The sequence below is a fragment of the Petaurus breviceps genome, unplaced genomic scaffold (assembly GCF_028583685.1).
Source record: "Petaurus breviceps papuanus isolate PSGF00001 unplaced genomic scaffold, PetGlider_PUasm1.0 90977, whole genome shotgun sequence".
Lineage (NCBI taxonomy): Eukaryota > Metazoa > Chordata > Mammalia > Diprotodontia > Petauridae > Petaurus > Petaurus breviceps.
The window spans coordinates 26,755,211-26,774,534 of NW_027187391.1; the positions used below are offsets into that span (position 1 = coordinate 26,755,211).

General features: G+C 39.6%; 1 protein-coding gene and 1 long non-coding RNA gene across 6 annotated transcripts in view; one reads left to right on the top strand and one right to left on the bottom strand.

The window, feature by feature from the left end:
• HSF2 (heat shock transcription factor 2) overlaps window positions 1–14,672 on the bottom strand; it is a 53,597-nt gene extending 38,925 nt beyond the window's left edge. For 2 of the 4 annotated variants that reach the window (XM_069076941.1, XM_069076940.1), the window contains exon 1: window positions 13,221–13,471. In XM_069076941.1, coding sequence (XP_068933042.1) covers window positions 13,221–13,313 — 93 coding nt within the window. In that variant the 5' untranslated portion in view covers window positions 13,314–13,471. Of the gene's footprint in view, window positions 1–13,220; window positions 13,472–13,711; window positions 13,828–14,543 lie in introns of those variants that run through there. The other 2 variants (XM_069076942.1, XM_069076943.1) reach the window with 2 other exon arrangements.
• Window positions 14,673–14,735: 63 nt separating this feature from the next.
• Window positions 14,736–19,100, top strand: LOC138152883 (uncharacterized). Of its 2 annotated transcripts, none has more exons than XR_011166217.1 (2): window positions 14,736–14,933; window positions 17,942–19,100. It is a non-coding gene; the product is annotated as an uncharacterized lncRNA (long non-coding RNA). The 2 variants fall into 2 exon arrangements; XR_011166216.1 differs by having other exon boundaries at window positions 14,742–14,933; window positions 17,945–19,100.
• Window positions 19,101–19,324: the final 224 nt, after the last annotated feature.

Here is a 19,324-nt window from a genome sequence, read left to right on the forward strand (position 1 = left end):
CAGTGTTTAGCAAAAGATAGTCTCTAAATTCTAAGGATAGTATACGTAGATGATTTTCCCTTAAATTCACAAACTAGAACTTGTACACAAACAAGTTTATGGCTACTTTTCTTACCGTCTGCACAGTTTCTCAAGTTTTTCCTATAATTTATGCCCACTGGCTTTGCATTTTACTATCAAGGAGAGCTTACTGTTCTCTACAAACTTGAGAGATTTTATCATACACTCCTTGAAATTAAATTATAAAAAGTTAATTAACAGTAAGTCATAACCACAATAATATCTCAACACTAATCCTACATAGTAGGTCTCGCCACTATTTATACTTGACCACCAAGGAATGAGAATTTGTTTTTACTTCTTTGTGTGTTTTTAAACTAGTTTCTGTAGGCTGACAAAATAGTCCATCCAATTCCAAGCTCACCCATTTGTGGAGAACAGACTTTAAAAGTCTAATCAGATTATATCCATCCCTTGGTTCCAATTTATTCAAAGTGTGTTTACCCAAAGAACTTGAACATGCTTAAAGCAATTAAGAGATCTAGGCTCTAGGTTTATCTTATTTTGTTGTACTTCTAGAGAGACTGACTTTATAGCAGAGGGCTGTGTGGGTAACTTAGGAATGATGCAGAGAGATTTTCTTTCCCTGGGGGATCTGTTGCCTCTAGGCAGAACAATGGAAAACCACTTCCTCAATCAACTGTAATAATCAATTATCTGTTAATATTTTACTTTTCTCAGAATATTAAAAAACCTCCCACCTAGCCACCTAATCTGATTCTTATTCTTATTCAATCTCCTAAATTTTTACCACTCATTTAACTGGAGGGAGGGAGATTTTCAAAAGATTATATTAAGTTTGTTTGGCTATCCTCATCTCAGATGAAGAGTTTACGCATGACACCCAGTTAGTGTTTCAGCTCTTACACTTGCTCAGGAAATTAATATGCCTTGATTAAGCCATACTCTGAGTTAATTCGACACTTTTCCAGTTTTTTACACTTTACTCTTCTCCACATACTCTATAATCCAGAGACACTGGTCTTTCTGTTGCTCCTCAAACCCTTCACTCCAACTCCCAACTCCATGCCTTTTCAGTGTCTGTCCTCCAGGTTTGGAATAAGTTTGGCTTCCTTCAAGACTCAGCTCAAACCTCACCTTCTCTAAGAAACCTATAGTCTTCCTTATTGTTAATGCCTTTGCTTTGAGATTAACTCCCACTTATGCTATATATATATCTTGTATGAACATAACTGTTTGTATATTATCTCTCCCACTAAAATGTGAGCTCCCTTGATGACAGGGATTATTTTTGCTTTCCGTTATATTCCTAGTCGGGGGGCCATCTCCAGGCGTCCTACTCTGTATCTTGCCACTGGACCCTTTTAGCTTTAGAGGAGAAAATGAAGCTGGTGACTTGGCACAATTCTCCCTCACTTAAATCCAATTCACTTACAAGTCTTGGCATCACCTTCCTGATGTCATCGTCCTCTTCGAGAATGAAGGCCAAACAACAACAACAAACACTCTTAGCACTTAACATAATGCCTAGCAAGTAGAAAACAATAATGCTTGTTGAAGATGATAATAACTACCAGTTCCTTGAAGGTAATGTTCAGTCTCTTTTGGCCCACCTAATCTACATTATAGCTTACCGTACAGTGGCTGCTTTTCTATCCTTTGGTCATAGTCACAAAAAACTGGTAACTCAAGGACTTTTCTGTCCTATTGCAAATGAAATTGTACTACCGATGTGAAAAGTGAGAAGGAAACATAAAATTACTGCTAATGGACACGGTAACACTAGATCTCAAATTGTTAAGACTGCTAGGATAAGATATACTCATCTCTATGGGATCTTTCTAGCCTGAACATGAAGAAATGAAGAAGACATATTACCTTATTGTTGCTAAACCTGAGGGCACAAAACAAATGTTTTTCACATATTTCTCCCTCCTCTCTGCCCCCATTTCCCAGTTCCCTCTCACCTAAATGGTCTGAAAGAAAGAGAGCAAAGGGTAGGGAAAGGGCTCAGAATGTTTTTGTTCATACATTCCATACATACAGCTAGAAGACTGAGTAGAAGTAGGTGTTCTACCAAGACATTTGACCCCACTAAAGTGAGTGGAAGACCAAAAAGTCAAAGGAAGAACTAGGAAGGTAGCTGCAGGACTATGGAGATGGAAACTTACACAAGAGAAAAGATATAAAGAGAGAAAAGCAAGATATGGTTAAGTGATTAGACTGGGTTGAAGGAAAGTAAGGGTGATCATGGTGAAGCTATAAATCTCTGCGATGAAAGAATGGTAGTACCTCCAACCAAGGAAGTTTGGAAGAAGGGAAGATTTTAGAGGGAATGGTAATGAGTCCAGTTTTGGACATGTTGAGCTTGAGATGTTTCCAGCACATGCAGTTTGAAGTGCACAATAGCAGACTTCCAGAAAGTGGCTACCTGGAAAGTAATAAGCCATCTAGCTTCCACAGGCCTACTCATTTAAGATGATGAAATTTGCACCAGATCAAATAATAATCAAGAAATCTAAGATTCTTAAATCTATATTAAGTGACTCCTTCCACCTCTGAACTACACAAAAAAATCTTCCAGAAGCTTGAGAGCAATAGGAAAGAGGGAAACCTGCAAAGCCAGCACTAAGACCAAAGACTAGCAAAACGTATATAGCTCTGTATCTGGAGGCAGCAAGACAAGCATTCCCTGAGAAAGCTTCAGGGTGGTTAGATAGTTAGTTCCAGAGTGGGGTACCTGAAAGTGCCAAGTAGTGGCAGTAGACAGCAACATACACACACAGAATTGCAATTCTCAAACCAGGACAACTCAGTCTCAGACAGGTCTCTTAACATTATGGTCTGAGACAGCTCTTTAGATCCAGAGTTCTGAAACTCAAAGAACCAGGAGAGCCTATCTATCAAAGCTAACCCACACTCCCCCCCACTCAAAAGCACACGAATGAGAAAGCCTGGCCATGGCACAAAGCCCCAACTCAAGAACCACAGCCAGACACATGAATAAACAAAACAAAGACCAAAGATTCTACAGATCTAGAGGATCCTGCAAAAGAAGAGTAACTTTGTAACTGTAAGCAGAGACCCAAAAGGAAAAAATGGACATTCCTTTTAAGGTCTACACAAAGACCTAGAAGGAAAGCATGAGAAAAAGAAATTAACAAAAGTTCGGGAAGACAGAATTATTAGGAGCTTACAAGTGCTGAACTTTACCCAAGCAACAGACTCCCTGAAAATTAAAATAGACCAAACTTAATGACTCCATGAGACTGTAATAAATATTAGAACAGAATGAAAACATGAAAAAAAATCTAGAAAATGTAAGATAGTTATTATTAAAAACAACCAACCTGGAAAACAGGTCAAAGAAAGATAAAAATGTAAGATAGTTGTTATTAAAAACAACCAATCTGGAAAACAGGTCAAGGAAAGATAATTTAAGAATTACTAGACTCCCTGAAAACCATGATCAAGTTTTTTTTTTTAAGTTGGATATTATATTTGAAGAATTCATAAATGAAAACTGCCCAGATCCATTAAGTGCCAGAGAGCAAAGAAAAAACAATTCATCAATCACCCATTTAAAAAAAAAAAGGAGAAAGCCTTACGAATGTCATAGTCCAAATCTGGCATGTCCATATTTAAGAAAACAATCTTTAGACATCCAGAAAGCAGAAATTCAAGTAGCAAAGAACCACTACCATACAGATCTGATGGCTTTTTATTATAAATGAGAATTTCTTCCCATTTTCATCTTGCATATTGTGTGTAAAAAAAAAGGGCATCATAACCACACCTGCAACCTATCTGTACCCCTCACAGTTTATATAAACTAACCCTTGAGTTTCCTGGTAAAATCATCTCTGCCTCATTTGGGTAACGGGAATAGAGTTGGGGGGGAAGGTTCAATACTTTTTATCCCTCCCTCCACAACATTAAAAAAAATTTCATTCAATTTGGTTAGGGATACAGAAATGTACTGTAACTTGGCTTGATTCTAAAATTATGATGCTGGTATAGAAATGTATAGGTCAGGAAAAAAACCTAAACAGCAAATATCTGAAGTGAAACTCAGGGGGAAGCACTTAGATAAAGTGTCTAAATGGTAAAAGAAATCTATGCCAACATCATGACAAGGTACACTCTACAGTCTATGCTCCATATAAATCAACAAATTTTAATTCTGCTTGCCTTCTAAACTGCCCCCCACCAAACACTAAAACATAAAACTACTAGCCAAAGTATTAAAAATGATTCATATTTGAATGATAAACCCTTATTATAAGGGATGATAACCATATGATTAATTCAGTAAGATTTTGGAGCTAACAATCAGATTCACACAGCAAGTGAAGCTGGCATAAAAAATTAAATACTTATTTGATACACAAATTAATGTTGAGTAAGGTTTAAGTATTATTATACTAAATATAATCAAACCAAGAGTGGTTTCTTAAAGTTTACTTTAGAACCATATGACAAATATATGGAGAGATGAAGTCTTTTTTAAAGGGATCACTTAAATATATATTTCTTTGAGCATTAGCCTTACCATCACTTCGTAAAAGATTTGGTCATCATGAAGGGAATGTGCCCAGGCTGACCTCCCCTCCCCCCGCTTTCCTACTTTATCCCGAGCTATTTTTGCTCAATAAATTTGTCTTGGCAACTAGTTGGCTACAAGTTTTCAGACAGGGCTCTAGGAAGCTAAGAATGAGCCAGCTTTGGAACAGTTCTCTACCACAAAATCTATTCTGTTTATTTCCTTAAGTACTAAGAAAAGCCATCATATTATTTGTAACAGAGTAGAAGAAACAGAAAGAGGTATGATTAGGTTTCCAATTAAAGTTTAGGATGGATAAAAGACATTTTCCACAACAAGTATAAAAGCTTTTTGAATGATTATCTGATTCCAAAAACAGCTGCTATTTCTAAAAAGGCCTTAATAAGATTTTCACTCAGCATAAATGCTGAGCTGCCTCAACACTAAACAGAGTAAGCAAGCATGAAGAGAACCAGAAACACATAACAAGCAACGGCATCCTCAAATGCCAAATTTTAAAAATGTGGGAGTGGTTTGTTTTTGCTTTTCTAGTTATCATTAGCTAACTAAAGTTTTTGAACTAAGTTCTAACAATGGTAACACAATGTTCCAGTCAGCATATGAAGGATAACAAAAGGGAACTGAGTATCACCGAGTTTTTATTTTCACCCCCTTCAGGAGCCTTGTGCAAGCCCTGTCTTGTGTTCCTATTTATGATGGCTCAATGGCATATAATATTAACAATTAAGATCTCAGTATGAGGTAGTCCCATTTTAGACGAACTCATCAAGATATAAGTACATTTCCTTATTTCATTCAACCCAAGCAAAAATCCTTAAAAAGATAAATGTTGGTTAATGTTTGCAAGTTCACTGTTAAAAAAAAAAAGGTAATTAAATCAATGCCCTTATACTGTTCGAATAACTATCCAGAGTGTTTAAGGAGGCTGATATCCAACAGAAATATCATTAGCATTCTTATGCTCTCAAAGCGATTTTAGAAGGGGCTTATCAATACTATTCCCTGCCCAGCAAACCACACTTTTTCAATGACACTCTCCCAATTTTGTATTAAGTGTGTATTATCCGTTGGCCTAAACCTAAAGCTGTTTTCCTTAGAAAGTTATCAGAACAGTAACACTGCTTTCTGAGTCTTAGAAATATATGATGTCAAAGGTAGCTAGAGCTTGCTAGAGGCAGCTAAAAGCACAATGGCTAAAAAGTCCTGGGCTTGGAGTCAGTAAGAGTGTAAATAGTTTAAAGTCTCCAGACACGTACTAGCTATGTGGCTCTGGGTAAGTCACTTATATCTGTTTGCCTCCATTTTTCCTCACATATAAAATGAAGATAATAATAGCTTTACAAGGTTGTTCTGAGGACCAAATGAGATCCTTTCTGTACAGTGCCTGGCATATGGCAAGTATCATAGAAATGCTTATTACTTTCCCCTAAAGAAATACCTTAAACTACAATAGTTTTTTATTTGGTTTCCTGCCTCTAGCTTCCCATTTCCAACCCACCTGAGGGTTACCCTTGTTTCTAATGTCGACATCTAGAAATTATCTTGTGTATATACTACTTATATGTGTACAGTCTCCCTCAGAATAAAAAGCTCCCTGAAAATGGGATGTTTCATTTTTTTCCACCATCCTTGTGTTTAATAAATGCATGTTGATTGTTTGCTGAAAGTCTACTACCAAGCTTATAGAATGAATCATAACCTAATCCAGCATTTATGAGTTCTTCAATCTAGCCCCAAATCAACCTTTCCCATTTTGTCAGATTAGATATTTATATACAACTTCCTGCTGGAGAGTTTACTTGTTACCCAGCTTTGTAAATTTTATTCCAACTCCTACTTTTCTCAATCTTGTCTACAACACTCTCCACATGTAGTAAGGCTTTGAACACCTCCAGCGACTGGGAACTCACTATGACTCCTAAAGCAGTCCATTTTACTTTTGGAATACTTTAAATTTTTACTCAGACTGAGCAGAAATGTGCCTTTCTGCAGTTTGTACACTGGGCAGCTCAAGAAGAGATGGTAATTTCCCCAGGAAATAGGTATACAGTTTAAGGTACAAATATTTTAAATTTTGTTAATGTTCTGTCATATGTGGCTCTTTGTGACCCCATTTGACAAAGATATTGAAGTGGTTTGCCTTTTCCTTCTCCAGCTCAGTATACAAATGAGGAACTGAGGCAAACAGGGTTAAGTGATTTGCCCAGGGTCATACAGCTATTAAGTGTCAGAGGCCAGATTTGAACTCAAAAAGATCTGACTTCTGGCACTCTATCCACTGTACCACCTAGTAAATTGTGAACAGGCCGTAATTCTACCAAAGTGCCTACCAAAAGCACACAAATGAAATTTTAAAGACAGAAGAAATCTTTGGGAAAGATTATCTGTATTCCAAGGAAAAAAAATTAAATGAGGGTTCTATAAGATTCTGATGCTAGCAAGATTTTCTATTTAAAATATTAAGTAGTGATTATTAAAATACTTATAATGTAAGGAAAATTTTCCAATATGACAAGAAAAGCTTCATTCCCTCTATTTTGGCCCAACTTGCTTTTTAGATAGGCTGATTTGCACTTAAGAGTTCTGTCAACCTATTTCAAGTCTAAGAGCTGTTGTTGCCAAGTGATCTGGGTGTTTTTTTTTTGGTCATCTTGGTTCATTTTAATTTTTAAATTCTGCACTTAAATACCAAATAAAATGAAAGACTAGAAAATGAATATTCTTAAAACCAAGAATCTCTATTACATACTGATTGACTTTCAAGTATAGAGTAAGTTCAACATTTAACTTTCAAAGCTGTTCTGAAATTGTGTTTCTGTTCTTCATTCTCCTTTCTTTTGTGAATTTTTTATAAAATGCTCAAATGATTCTCTTTTTCTTTTTTTGGGGTGGAAGAGGAGAGGGAGAGTAAAACAATCAGTCTTCTTTTCCCTTACTTCCCCTTCCCCATTAAAAACAAAAACTAAACATTTATACATTCCCAATCTCTTCTTGCACAGATAAGGAAAATGTAGAAAGGAACTTGTTGCAAGACAAGTCAGTGGCAGAGCTGGAATCCAATTTCTCAGAGGAGTATTCCTTCTATTATATCAAATGTCTCAACAACAACAAAAATCTCCAGAGTAAATAACAATATAATAATCAGAGGCAACCTAGAGGTCGAGTAGACAAAAAGCAGACCTTCAGTCTTAAAGAGAGTTTGAGATTTTGATTCAATAAACTGCTCCTGGGCAAGATTTTATATATGAAAACATTTTAAATTATCATGAATTATAAGAAAAAATACTAAGACATTAATTTTATAGTTGAAACAATAAATTTGAATGTTAAGAAATTATGAAGATGTGTGGTTATTCATTCAACATTTAGACCACCAAAATATTTTTCCAAATGGGGATAAAGAGCAATAAACAGCCACCAAAAATGATACATTATTTTCATGTTACCATTACATACTAGAAGGGATGGTAAAAACACTACTTTTTCTAGTTCTAATACTATACAACCTTGAGAGGTTCACTTAAATCTGTTTCCTAATCTTTAAAATGAAGAGATCATAATATGATTTGCTACTGTAAAGAATTCTGTGCTCGGGGGCGGGCCCGGTGGCTCAGCAAGTAAGAGCACCGGCTCCAGTGTCGGGATGACCTGGATCAAATCTGGGCTCAGGTACTCAGCACCACACCCAGAAATAACTGGCTGTGTAACCTTCAGCAAGTTACTTAACCCCGATTGCTTTAAAAAAAAAAATAATTCTGTGCTCTTAAGAGGCAGATAAGGACAGTTATCCTAATATCCATTTTGTCAGCAAAAAAAGTTGGACAGAAAGACTAAACTGTATGCTTTTTACACGCATTTATCAAGGGCCTACACTTTGTGCTGCTACCACAGAGGATACAAAGATAAAAAAAGAAAACGACTCAAAATGCTTGTCTTCAAGGAACTTACTTTCTACAGGAGGAAAGAACACAACAGAAAAATAAGTACAAAGTAGATCCCCAAGGTAATTACTGTAGAAGGGGGAGGCATAAACTGGGGGGGGGGGGGGAGAGGGGTGAAGAAGAGTAAAGAAGAGTAGCCTGGACATGACACTTGGAAATGAGCTTTGAAAAACCTAAGGATGCTAAGAGCCAAGAGAGACAAGAGTGTATTCCAAACAGGAACAGCCTATGCAAAGGTCGGGAAGACAGAAAGTAAAGATCTATATTGGGCTACAGAATATGTGAAGAGGAGTAACGTGCAAATAAGCCTGGAAAACAGGACTGGTATCAGATTAAGTGTTAATAAGAGTAAAACAGAAAAAATTTTATCATAGAGACTCTAAGAAGTTTTTGGAGCAGCAGAGTAACATGGTCATAGAATCATAAACTTAGAGGTGGAAGGGTTTAATGAAGGCTATCTAGTCCTCTAAACTCCTCATTTTACAGAAGCGGCCCATAAAAGTAAAATCATTCGCTGAAAATCACACAGTAAGGAAGTTAATATTTGAAACCTGGTCCTCTGACACCAAATCCAATATTCTTTCCACTGTACCACACTGCCTCCCAGATCGCTTTGGCAGCTATTCACAAATGGACTGAAGAGGGGAAAAACTTGAGGTTGGGAGACCAATTAGGAAACTCTAATTGAGGCATACCTGAACTAGAGTGGTGCTCTTAGAAGAGCAGAAAGAAGGGAATGGATTCAAGAGATGTAGAGGTTGACCTGAGGAGACTTGGCAAGTAATTGGTTAGGTGGAAGAAAGTTAAGTCAAGAGTCAAGAACTCCTATACTGTAAACATGGGTAACTAGAAGTAGTAATGACCTGAACAGAAGTTAGTAAAAAGGGAGAAGTTTAGAGAAAAAAAGAAGGAAACAAGCATTTACAAAGCACCGATTATGTGTAGGCTCTATGCTAAGTACTTTTTTTACAATTGATTTAATAATGAATTCTATTCTGGACAAGTTGAGTTTGAGATGGTTATGAAGCACAAAGTGAGCAACGTCCAATAGGCAAAGAAAAAACCTATATGTATCCTATATAACCTATATGTATCCAAAACCTAGCAAAGGCACTTAAAAGGCTGTAGAATAATACAGAGAAATGCTAAATGAACCAATGGTATCTACTAAGATCACTGAGAAAGAAGTATAGAAAGAGATAAGGCAAGGGACAGAGCCTTCCTCTGAGCACACCAACAAGTTAAGGGGTGGACCATGAGTGGAGATCCAACAAAGGATAATAAATAGGGCCATAGAGGCAGGAGAACTAAGACAGCAGTGTCACAAAAACCCTGAGATGAGTCAAGGATTTTTTAGAATACTGAAGAGAAATCAAAGAAATGGCCATTAGATTTTTTACTGTCCCAAGGTCACTTAGTCACTAAAAAGATATTTACCGAGAGTCTATTATGTGAAAAGCATTAAGATAGGTTTATAGGGGATATAAAGATAAGACCCCTACAAGAGATTAAGGGAAAAAAATAATTTAGTCTGAAATCTAGTTCCCTTCATGGTTCAGCTTAAGTGTCACCTCCTATAAACCCTCTTTGCCAATTTCCCCAGTTGCAGATTCTCCTCACTAACCAAAATTACTATGTATAAATATTCTATTTATTTATTTATTTATGTACCTATTGTTCCCCCACAGAATGAAAGCATGTTGGGACTAGAACAGTTTCATTTTTGTCCTCATCCTTTCAGTGTCTGGCCTACAGTATGCCCTTAATAAATGTTTACTAGATTGAACTGAATTCTGGATCTCTGTCCAAACATTAGCACATACTGTTCCTTTTTTCTTGGTCTTGGCTACCATTCTTCCAAACAGCATCAGTTCAAGACTAGTTGTCAAGTGAAAGATTAATGCAAATTTAACACTGGTAGCTTGAATGGTATCAAACTTATACTTTATATAGTATAATGGAAAGGACACCACACTAAACACAGAGACCCTAGGTGCTACTAAGGTGTAACATGGGACAAGAGGTAATTTTGTAGCAAAAGCATTACATACATAATTATAAGACCCAGATTAAGAGCTGTTCTCTCCAATTTAATAACTAAAATTGTGGGCAAGTCACTTAACTGACTAACCTATTTTGGCCTTAATTTTCTAGTTGTAAAATTAAGGGGTTGGCCTAGATAACCTCTGTAATTCCTTCCAGTTCTACATCATACCATCTTAAATCATTCAGCCTTTCAGGGCTGCAGTTTATTCATCCGCAAAATAAACAAGGTGGATTATAAGATCTTTAAGGTTCACTTCTAGCTCCAAAATGCTGATTCCATCATTATTTTCCAGCCCAATTTAAACTGACATTCCTTCACAGAAAGCAATCACAGGACTTAATGTACTAATATAAAATGATGGTTGTGAAAGGATTTGTTTATTTAGCATTTTATGATGACCTTTAAGGACTATAAGCTATTCAACAATTCAACAAATATTTAAGCACAGATTTTTCTTGTGCTGGAAAACACAAAAACGTCAGTCTCACCTTAAAGATCTTACAGTCTAATAAGATACAGAGAGATATAACCACAATTTAAAAGAAAACCTTAAGTGTACAGAAGAAATAAGAACAAAGTACTGAGAAGCTATATACAGAGGCATTCTGGGACAATGTAGAGAGCACTGAATCTTCAATCTTAAATCCTGGATTGGAATCCTGCCTCTGCCACTTATTACCTCTGTAACTTTGAGCAAGTCATTAAAATTAGGCTTCAGCCTCCCCACCTGTAAAATATAAGGGGTGTGGGCAGGATATGGGGAAGGGTTGATAGAATAACTTTTAAGGTTTCCATCTTCAAATCTAAGATCTCTATTAAAGAGAACATTATTTTTGAATAGGGTAAACAGATGCATTAAAACAAGGACTTAGTCTTTCCATTGAGTAACTAATAGCATCTAATAATGATATGGTACTCATTTCCCTTTAACAATTTAGCTATGGCCTCTGTGTTTGCATTTAGTTGGCAGAGGATTAATAAGCTACACTACTTATATAGGTTTTAAGGTCTGCAAAGTACTTTCTGTATATTAACTCATTCTATGCAGCTAGGTGGTGAAATGGATGATACTGGGGCTGGAGTCAGAAGACCTGAGTTTAAATCCTACTTCAGGCACTTGCTAGCTAAGAGACCCAGGGCAAGTCACTTAAACCGTTTATCTCAGCTTCCTCCCCAGTAAAATAGGGATAATAGCAAGTCCATCTCTGGAAGAGTTGCTGTGAGGAGCAAAGAAAACATTTGTAAAGCTCTTCACACTATCTGGCAGACGGTACACACTATAGAAATGCTTATTCCTTTCTGCCCTTCATTTAAATCTCACAACATAAGTAACATGATTCCATTTTATAAGATTAGAAAACAAAGGCTTGGAAAGGTTAAATAAGCTTGCCAAGGGTCACTCAAAATTAGTAGCATCAGCAACCGAATTCGAACCCAGGCCTCTCCATATGTCAAGTGCTCCTTTCCATTATACAAAGATTCATTCAAACTGGAAGGGATCCCGGAGATCACCTAGTCAAATACTTTTTCCCTGACGAGAAAACTGAGGCCACAGAAGGTTAAGTGATTTGCCCTAAAGTAATCGAACCAATTAAAGGCAGGCCAGAAAAGAGCACTAGAGTTATAGGTTACAGGTTCAAATCTGGACTCCAATACTTACTACTTGTGTGACCTTGGGGAAGTCTAGGTCTCTCAATTCTCTGCCCACGGTGGCTCTTTCCATTACATCACTCTGCTTGGTCACTGATTTATGAAATTCCCTCATCTGTTCTGGCCCACTACTTAATTACTGTTACCATAATAGAGGTTAGAATCATTAAAACACACACATGCACACAACCTGTAAGGTGGCCCCAAATCTCGAGTCAATTTTCCTTTTTCTGGGCAACAATTTGATTTTTACGTCAATTATCACGCAATGATTAAGATCTGCACACTTCTCTACTCTCCACTCCTACCCCCTCCACCCCGATTTTCACATCCATCCCGGTTGCAAATGCTTTTTGCCTTTTTTAATGAGAAAGGGGCGTGTAGTGAGGGACTTCTTTGGAAAGATGGCAGTGTGGAAGATCTCAACTGGAAGAAAACCGCAGAACCCCGGGATCTGGGCCCGCCCCCTCCCCCCACCCCAGGAACGGGAGGATGAAGGAGGAGCATTACAGAGAGCGCCGCTGTAGACACCGGCCTTCCCTTGCTGGGGGTGATAGGGGTGGCGGCGGTCTGTGGGTGCCACCCCCGACACCCAAGCGCCCATTACCCCCCAAGGCTAGCCAGGGAGGGCCGGTGCTGCCCTCGCGGCCGACCGGGCCGGGGAGGCAGCAGGTGCGTGCCCACCGCCGGGAGCCGCGGCCCCCTCCTCGCCTCTCCCTCCCTGGGGCTGGTGAGCAGGAGGCCACTCCGCGGAGAGGTGTACCGCGGGTAGTCCGCAGCAGTGTCCCGGGGCCGCCAGTGAGAACAATACTGGGGGGAATGAAGGGAAGGGAGGGGGGGACCCATCTCTGGAGAGCGCCCGGAAGGAGGTGGGGGGGTGATGCGACATGTTCACCCCCCCCCCCCCCCCCAGGCCTCGACAGGGGACCGGGGGCGGGGAAGGCAGGGCATTAGGGGAAGGGAAACAGAGGAAGTCGGAGGCCACCGGCCGCTGTACCTGGCTCCAGGTGATGAACTCGTTGGTGTGGGCCTCCTCCACCAGAGTCCAGAGCTTACTGAGGAAAGCCGGTACGTTCGAACTCTGCTTCATTGTTACAACTCCGAGGGATTCGGAAATCTACTCTCGAACGCTGTGGCTTTAGCTGCACCGACCGAGGAGGAGGAGGAAGCAGCAGCTATTCCCCCCCACCTCCCCAGCACCCACAACGCAGGCGCGCCACCAGGAGTACCAGCGCCCCCGCCCCCCTTCGGGCCCCTCCTCCCCACCCCAAACTCTCGAGTAGCTCGGAAGGGCACAGCGACTACGCAGAACCGCCGGGGCAGGCCACACGTGACGGATGTCTCTGGGACCCGCCCTCTCTTGTCATTCCTATTCTTAGCCAATCAGTTGCCGAGGACTCTTTGTTTGGGGGGAAGGATTGGACTCTGGGGATGAAGAAGGCGGTCCCTTCCTCCCCCTCTTTATATAGCCCCTCTCCCAAACCATACCCTTTTTCTTCAGCCTTTGACACGTGTAGGGTTTTTTTGGTAACATTGTAGCCACGGAGAATCCATGGAGTTTTAGCCTGGGATTCTGAAGTTTAGGAAAGCTTCTGTTGGGGTGGCTGGTGGAAAAAAACAAAACAACGAAAAAAGATGTTTAATACCAACCCAGAGTCCAAGTGGAAAGGGGAAAGGTTAGCTTTCCAGACTCGTGCAGAGTGTTAAGTGCCACAACTGAAATTAAGTTAACTGCGAAGACATTTAAACACCAAGAAACCTAGATGCTGTTATTTAGGCGAGGTACAACTGTTTCCCCAGTTGCTTGCACCCTACCCCACTATACTTTGTATGTACTTTGTATATACTTTGTATGTACTTTGTATATACTTTGTATATTTTTTTTCTGCCGTACGTGTAGAAAACAGGGAGACTTCATTCTTTTGACATCTGCACATGAAGAAGAGTTTGAAAAAGTAAAAAGAAAGCTTTCTTTAAATCCCAACTAAAATCCCACCCGCTACGGGAAGGCTTCCTCAGACCCTCTTCTTCCAGTTCCTACACTGTTAATCGTTTCCTATTTTTCCAGTAGCTTGTTTTGTAAATGTTTATTAAATGGTCTTTTTTCCCCCTCTCCCCCCCCCCCCCCCCCCCCCCCCCCCATTCCTCTAGTCCATAGGTTGTAAACTCCTTGAAGCCCGGGGCTGTCTTGTCTCTGTGCATCTCCAGAGCTTAGCTTGGTTCCTGGCGTTAGTTGGCGCTTAATAAATGTTTCTTGAATGAAAAGCCTTGGCCATTTAAACTGTATTTGCAGAATCATAAATAAGAACCCCAAACTAACCGTCATTTTGCAGGATTTCTTCTTGGACGTAGAAGGGATGCGTGGGATGTGTCTTTTTGAAAGGGGAAGCTGAACTGTTCTAATCCTGTCCTTATCTTGAGTGTGATGAGTTAACTTAACCCATTCAGCAAATTGCAACTAATAATAACTGCTTGACCTAATTAGCCTGGGTGTGGTGTAAAAAGACAGTTGTGAAACTTTTCGTTCGTAAGATCATAGAGCTAAAGTTGGAAGGGACGTCAGAGGTCTTCAGTTCAACACAAATCTTTTTCCACAGTCCAAGGAGAGTAAATGATGTGCCCAAGAATATACAATAGTTGTTGAGGTGGTATTTCAACTCAGCTTCTCCGACTCCAGAACAAGTATTTATTGAGTGCCTGCTATGTGTGGGTTAGTATTGTTATTCTGCAGGGAAAAAGAATGGCTATGTAGAAAAAAATATAGTAGGTAGGGCGCAAGCAACTGGAGAAACATGGATTGAGTTTTAAAAGAATCCAGAGATTCTATGAGTTGCAGATGAGTTAAGACTGCATTGTAGATGTGGGGGGAGGCAGAAAGTATCATCTTTGCCAAAAGGAAGATGTGAAATGTAATACTGCCTAAAACAAACAACACTGCTTTGACTAATTGAGCAACTACATAAATCCTAGGTCTTAAAATAATGTTATATGTAATTGCACGTAGCGTTCAATGTTGTGTGTGTGGGGGGGGTTAGCAGTATGGGTTCTATTGGTCCAAGTCTATTACAGGGACACGCAGGAGGTCAGGGAATTGGGGATTCTGCACGTAGAAAATGGTCTGGACTAGGTGGAGGATAGAATTTTCAGATATTTTCAGCTTCTCCCCCCAAGATGTCTAGATCAAGTAGCAATCAGAATTCGGTTTGGGAGACACTTGGAAGTGATATCTGGGCTGGGATAGTGTTATAACTATTTTTCTTCCAGCTTTTCTCCTTCCCTCTTCTCTCAAGCTGATTTTGCTCTGCTCTTGCTATTACTTTCTCTAACCTTTTCCTTCTCCCTCTTTTCTTTATCGTCCTTTCTTCATTATCCCTATCTTTGCCTTTTACCATTTTTCATCTTTCTCTTTATGGGCCAGTTGTCAGCCTCTGGTGATCCTGCCAAGGAGGTATTTTGTTAGAATGTAAGCTTCTTGAATGCAGGGACTGGTTTTTGTCTTTGTTTGTGGCCCTCGGTATGTAGCACATTCTAAATTTAATTATATTTATTGATTTACTGACTGCCATAGCCTAGAATGAGATGGCAGTTCCTTTTATAACATACAAATCAGTAATACTGGAATTGGTTTGTTTAGACATTAAAAATCCAATATAATGGAAAGAAAACCAAATGAGAAAGTTGTCAAGTTCCTTTTCTGTAAGGAGGTAACTTTCCAAGTGTCTTCGGCATAACACTTAGATTTTTCTGGGCTATGGTTTCATAATCCATAAAATGTGAATTAATGATAGCCAGTTCTTATATCACAGGGGTGTTGACAAGTTTAAATGTGATAATAGATATGAAAAGTACAGATATGAAATGTTATTTAAACCACCCAATATGTGAAAAAGATGGATTTTCAATAAAAAGGCAATTAGAGGGTGATAATTTTAAAATAGTCAGCAAAGGATTTCTACTTAAAATTATTTAAGTTACAAAAATTTGATTTACACAGCTCTTCAGGAATATATAATTCTTAAAATGAGATATGACTTGTTTAATTTTTTTCTTCCAAGGATGGTAACCACTCAAGCAGTTGAACAAAATAAAATCATACATGAAAGCACAAATTCCAAGCTATGGTTTGTAAAAAAATATCATTGTATGTTCACAGAATTTATTTATTTAAATATTAAATAAAATTTATTTAATAGAATTAATATTAATATAACAACTAAAAATGTAACATCCTTATAGGTCTATTCACTGCGCCACCTAGCCACCCCCATAAAGGGTTAAGTTTCCATAGAACTGCAAGAATTGCTGAAACAAGACTACTGATAAAAAGTATCAGACAGTAGCCTTGGGAAGAAGTTTGAGTTCCCAAAGAACTCCTAGATAATACTAAAAATGAAGTAATGTTGACAGCAGCAGGTGGATTCGACCAATCAGAAAGTAGACAGCGGCCTTGGGACACTCAGGCCCAGATAAAGACACATCTAGGTTGGACTGAAGGGAGTTCAGTATTCTGAGGTTGTTACTGCGCTTGCGTAGTGGACCTCATGTATTATGTATGTTATCTAACAACATTAGAGCCTCATTAGTAATAATTAGGTTAATGTTTGGGAGGGGTGTGTAACCCTTGCTTATTTAACCCAGTTTCTGCTTCTGTACCTCAGCCTTCTCTCCTGGGCACTGTTCCAGAGTCTAGACCCCCCTCCCACTTCTCCCGAGATTCTAATAAAACTTTCTACCTTCACTTTGAGAGGTCTCCGAGTAGTCAGTTTGGGTTAGGTTCTCCATATCCCACACAAGAAGGAAATGGCAAACCACTCCAGTATCTTTGGCCAGAAAACCCCAAATAGAATCACAAAGGGTATTATTTGTCGGAAAAACAAGATAATGCTCTCTCCCCATCACTGACTTGTTGTGGTGGAGGGGCTTGTGTAGCTCAATGAAACTATGAGCTATGCAGTGTAGTGTTACCTAGGATGGACAAGTCACACACAGTAACCATAGCAATTTAAATGGAAAGAACAACTACACACCAAAAAATCAAAAGTAAATTTAAAGAAATTATAAAGATCCAATAGGATTACTTTGAAAAGATATGAAAGGACACCCCCAATCCACCCCTTCATAGAGGGAAGAGGTCTACAGTTATTACATACTGCACATGTTTTCAGACTTTTTCAATGTATTGATCAGTTATGCTGTTACTTTTTTTTCCTCTCAAAAAAAAATACTATTTGTTGGGGAGGTGTAATGGGAATGTAAATTTGGAAGATCTTCCCTGCCCCTAGGCTAAAGTGCACCTGAAGCCTGGGGTGGGAGGCTTGTTTTTCAATAGATACTTTTTGATTGGCCAGTGGGTCAATAAGGTTGTTACATTCTCTGAGCCAGGAGAAGGCTATATAAGGCCCTGATGTGAGGCTTTGTTTTGGGGGCTTACTTTGATAAGTGTTCTGTGATTTGATATGGATTCTGGGAAGCCGTGGTCCTGAGCCACCCCCCCCATCCCCCCGCTTTGAGAAATCCAGATGTTGATTTGGTATGGATGTAATGGTTGGACAGTTTGGAAATCTGTCTACTTGATCTGTTTCTGTCTTGATAATTCTGCCTGTATACTTTGAAGTTCGAGGTGCTGACCTTTTTCCCCTGAACAAGGTAAACGATATACGTCTGACTGATTTAAAGTAAGCTTGTTAACCCATTTTTTGTTGCTTTCCTTTATCAAAGCAGATCCAAGAACCTGTGGTGGCAGCGACCCTGAGAACACTTGGGGTGCTTGCTGCTACAAAATGGCGTCACGAACAGGATCTGCAGAGTAAAAGGAAAGTATGGGGGCTGGGATAATCGTTTGTTTCCCAGTTGTGGTAACTGTGACTCTGTGGAGCTGTGGAGCAGGAGAGAAGAATGGCCTGCATTCGGATTTCCCTGAGCTGAGAGCAGGAATGGTGAGCTGCCTGCATCAGGACCTGAGCAGAAGCCAGGAACGGCTGCCACCTGTGGGAGGAGAAGGAACCCAGAAGTTCGGAATTCAGCCACAGGAAAAGATAAGAACTGAGCAGCAAAGCAGGGACACTGAGTGTGTTTCCTGGTTGCATCCCATAGTTTGGGACCCAGGGGGAGGATGGACTGGTGACTATGGTGGGTGGGATGAAGTGCCTTGGATCCCCAGGGACCCCACCTTGTTGGTTTTGTTGCCCAGGCCCTCTCTGTACTTGGAAGCTGAGGCTGGAGCTGTGTGAGGGGAAGGACACCCCCCCCCCAACTTTATTTGCCCTCTTGTTTTGATTTGAGGTAATGATGCAATGTACTTTGTGTTTGTTTAAGGCCCAGTGGCCACTTTGGTAACTTTAGTTCTGTACTTTGAAAATGTGACCTAAGAGATGTTTAATGCTAATTCAAAAGTAAATTGTCTATGCTATGGGCATGAAAGATCTTGGGGCCAAATGTAATGGGAATGAAAATTTGGAAGATCTTCCCTGCCCCTAGGCTAAAGTGCACCTGGAGCCTGGGGTGAGAGGCTTGTTTTTCAGTAGATACTTTTTGATTGGCCAGTGGGTCCAAAAGGTTGTTACATTCTCTGAGCCAGGAGAAGGCTATATAAGCCCTGATGTGAGGCTTTGTTTTGGGGGGCTCACTTTGAGAAGTGTTCTGTGATTTGATATGGATTCTGGGAAGCTGTTGTCCGGAGGGCCCCCCCCCCCCTTTGAAAAACCCAGATGTTGATTGGGTATGGATGTAATGGTTGGACAGTTTGGAAATCTGTCTACTTGATCTGTTTCTCTGACTTGATAATTCTGTGTATTCTGAAGTTCGGGGTGCTGACCTTTTTCCCCTGAACAAGGTAAACGATATATGTCTGACTGATTAAAGTAAGCTTGTTAACCCATTTTGAGTTGCTTTCTTTTATCAAAGCAGATCCAAGAACCTGTGGTGGCAGCGACCCTGAGAACACTTGGGGTGTTTGCCACTACACTGTGTAACCTTGAGCAAGTTACTTATCCCTGATTGCTTAAAAAAAGATACTAATTGTTATAAGGGATGACTCTGTGGGGGTAGAAGAAGGAGAATATATTAGAATAACTATAATTATGTAAGAAATTTAAAAAAATA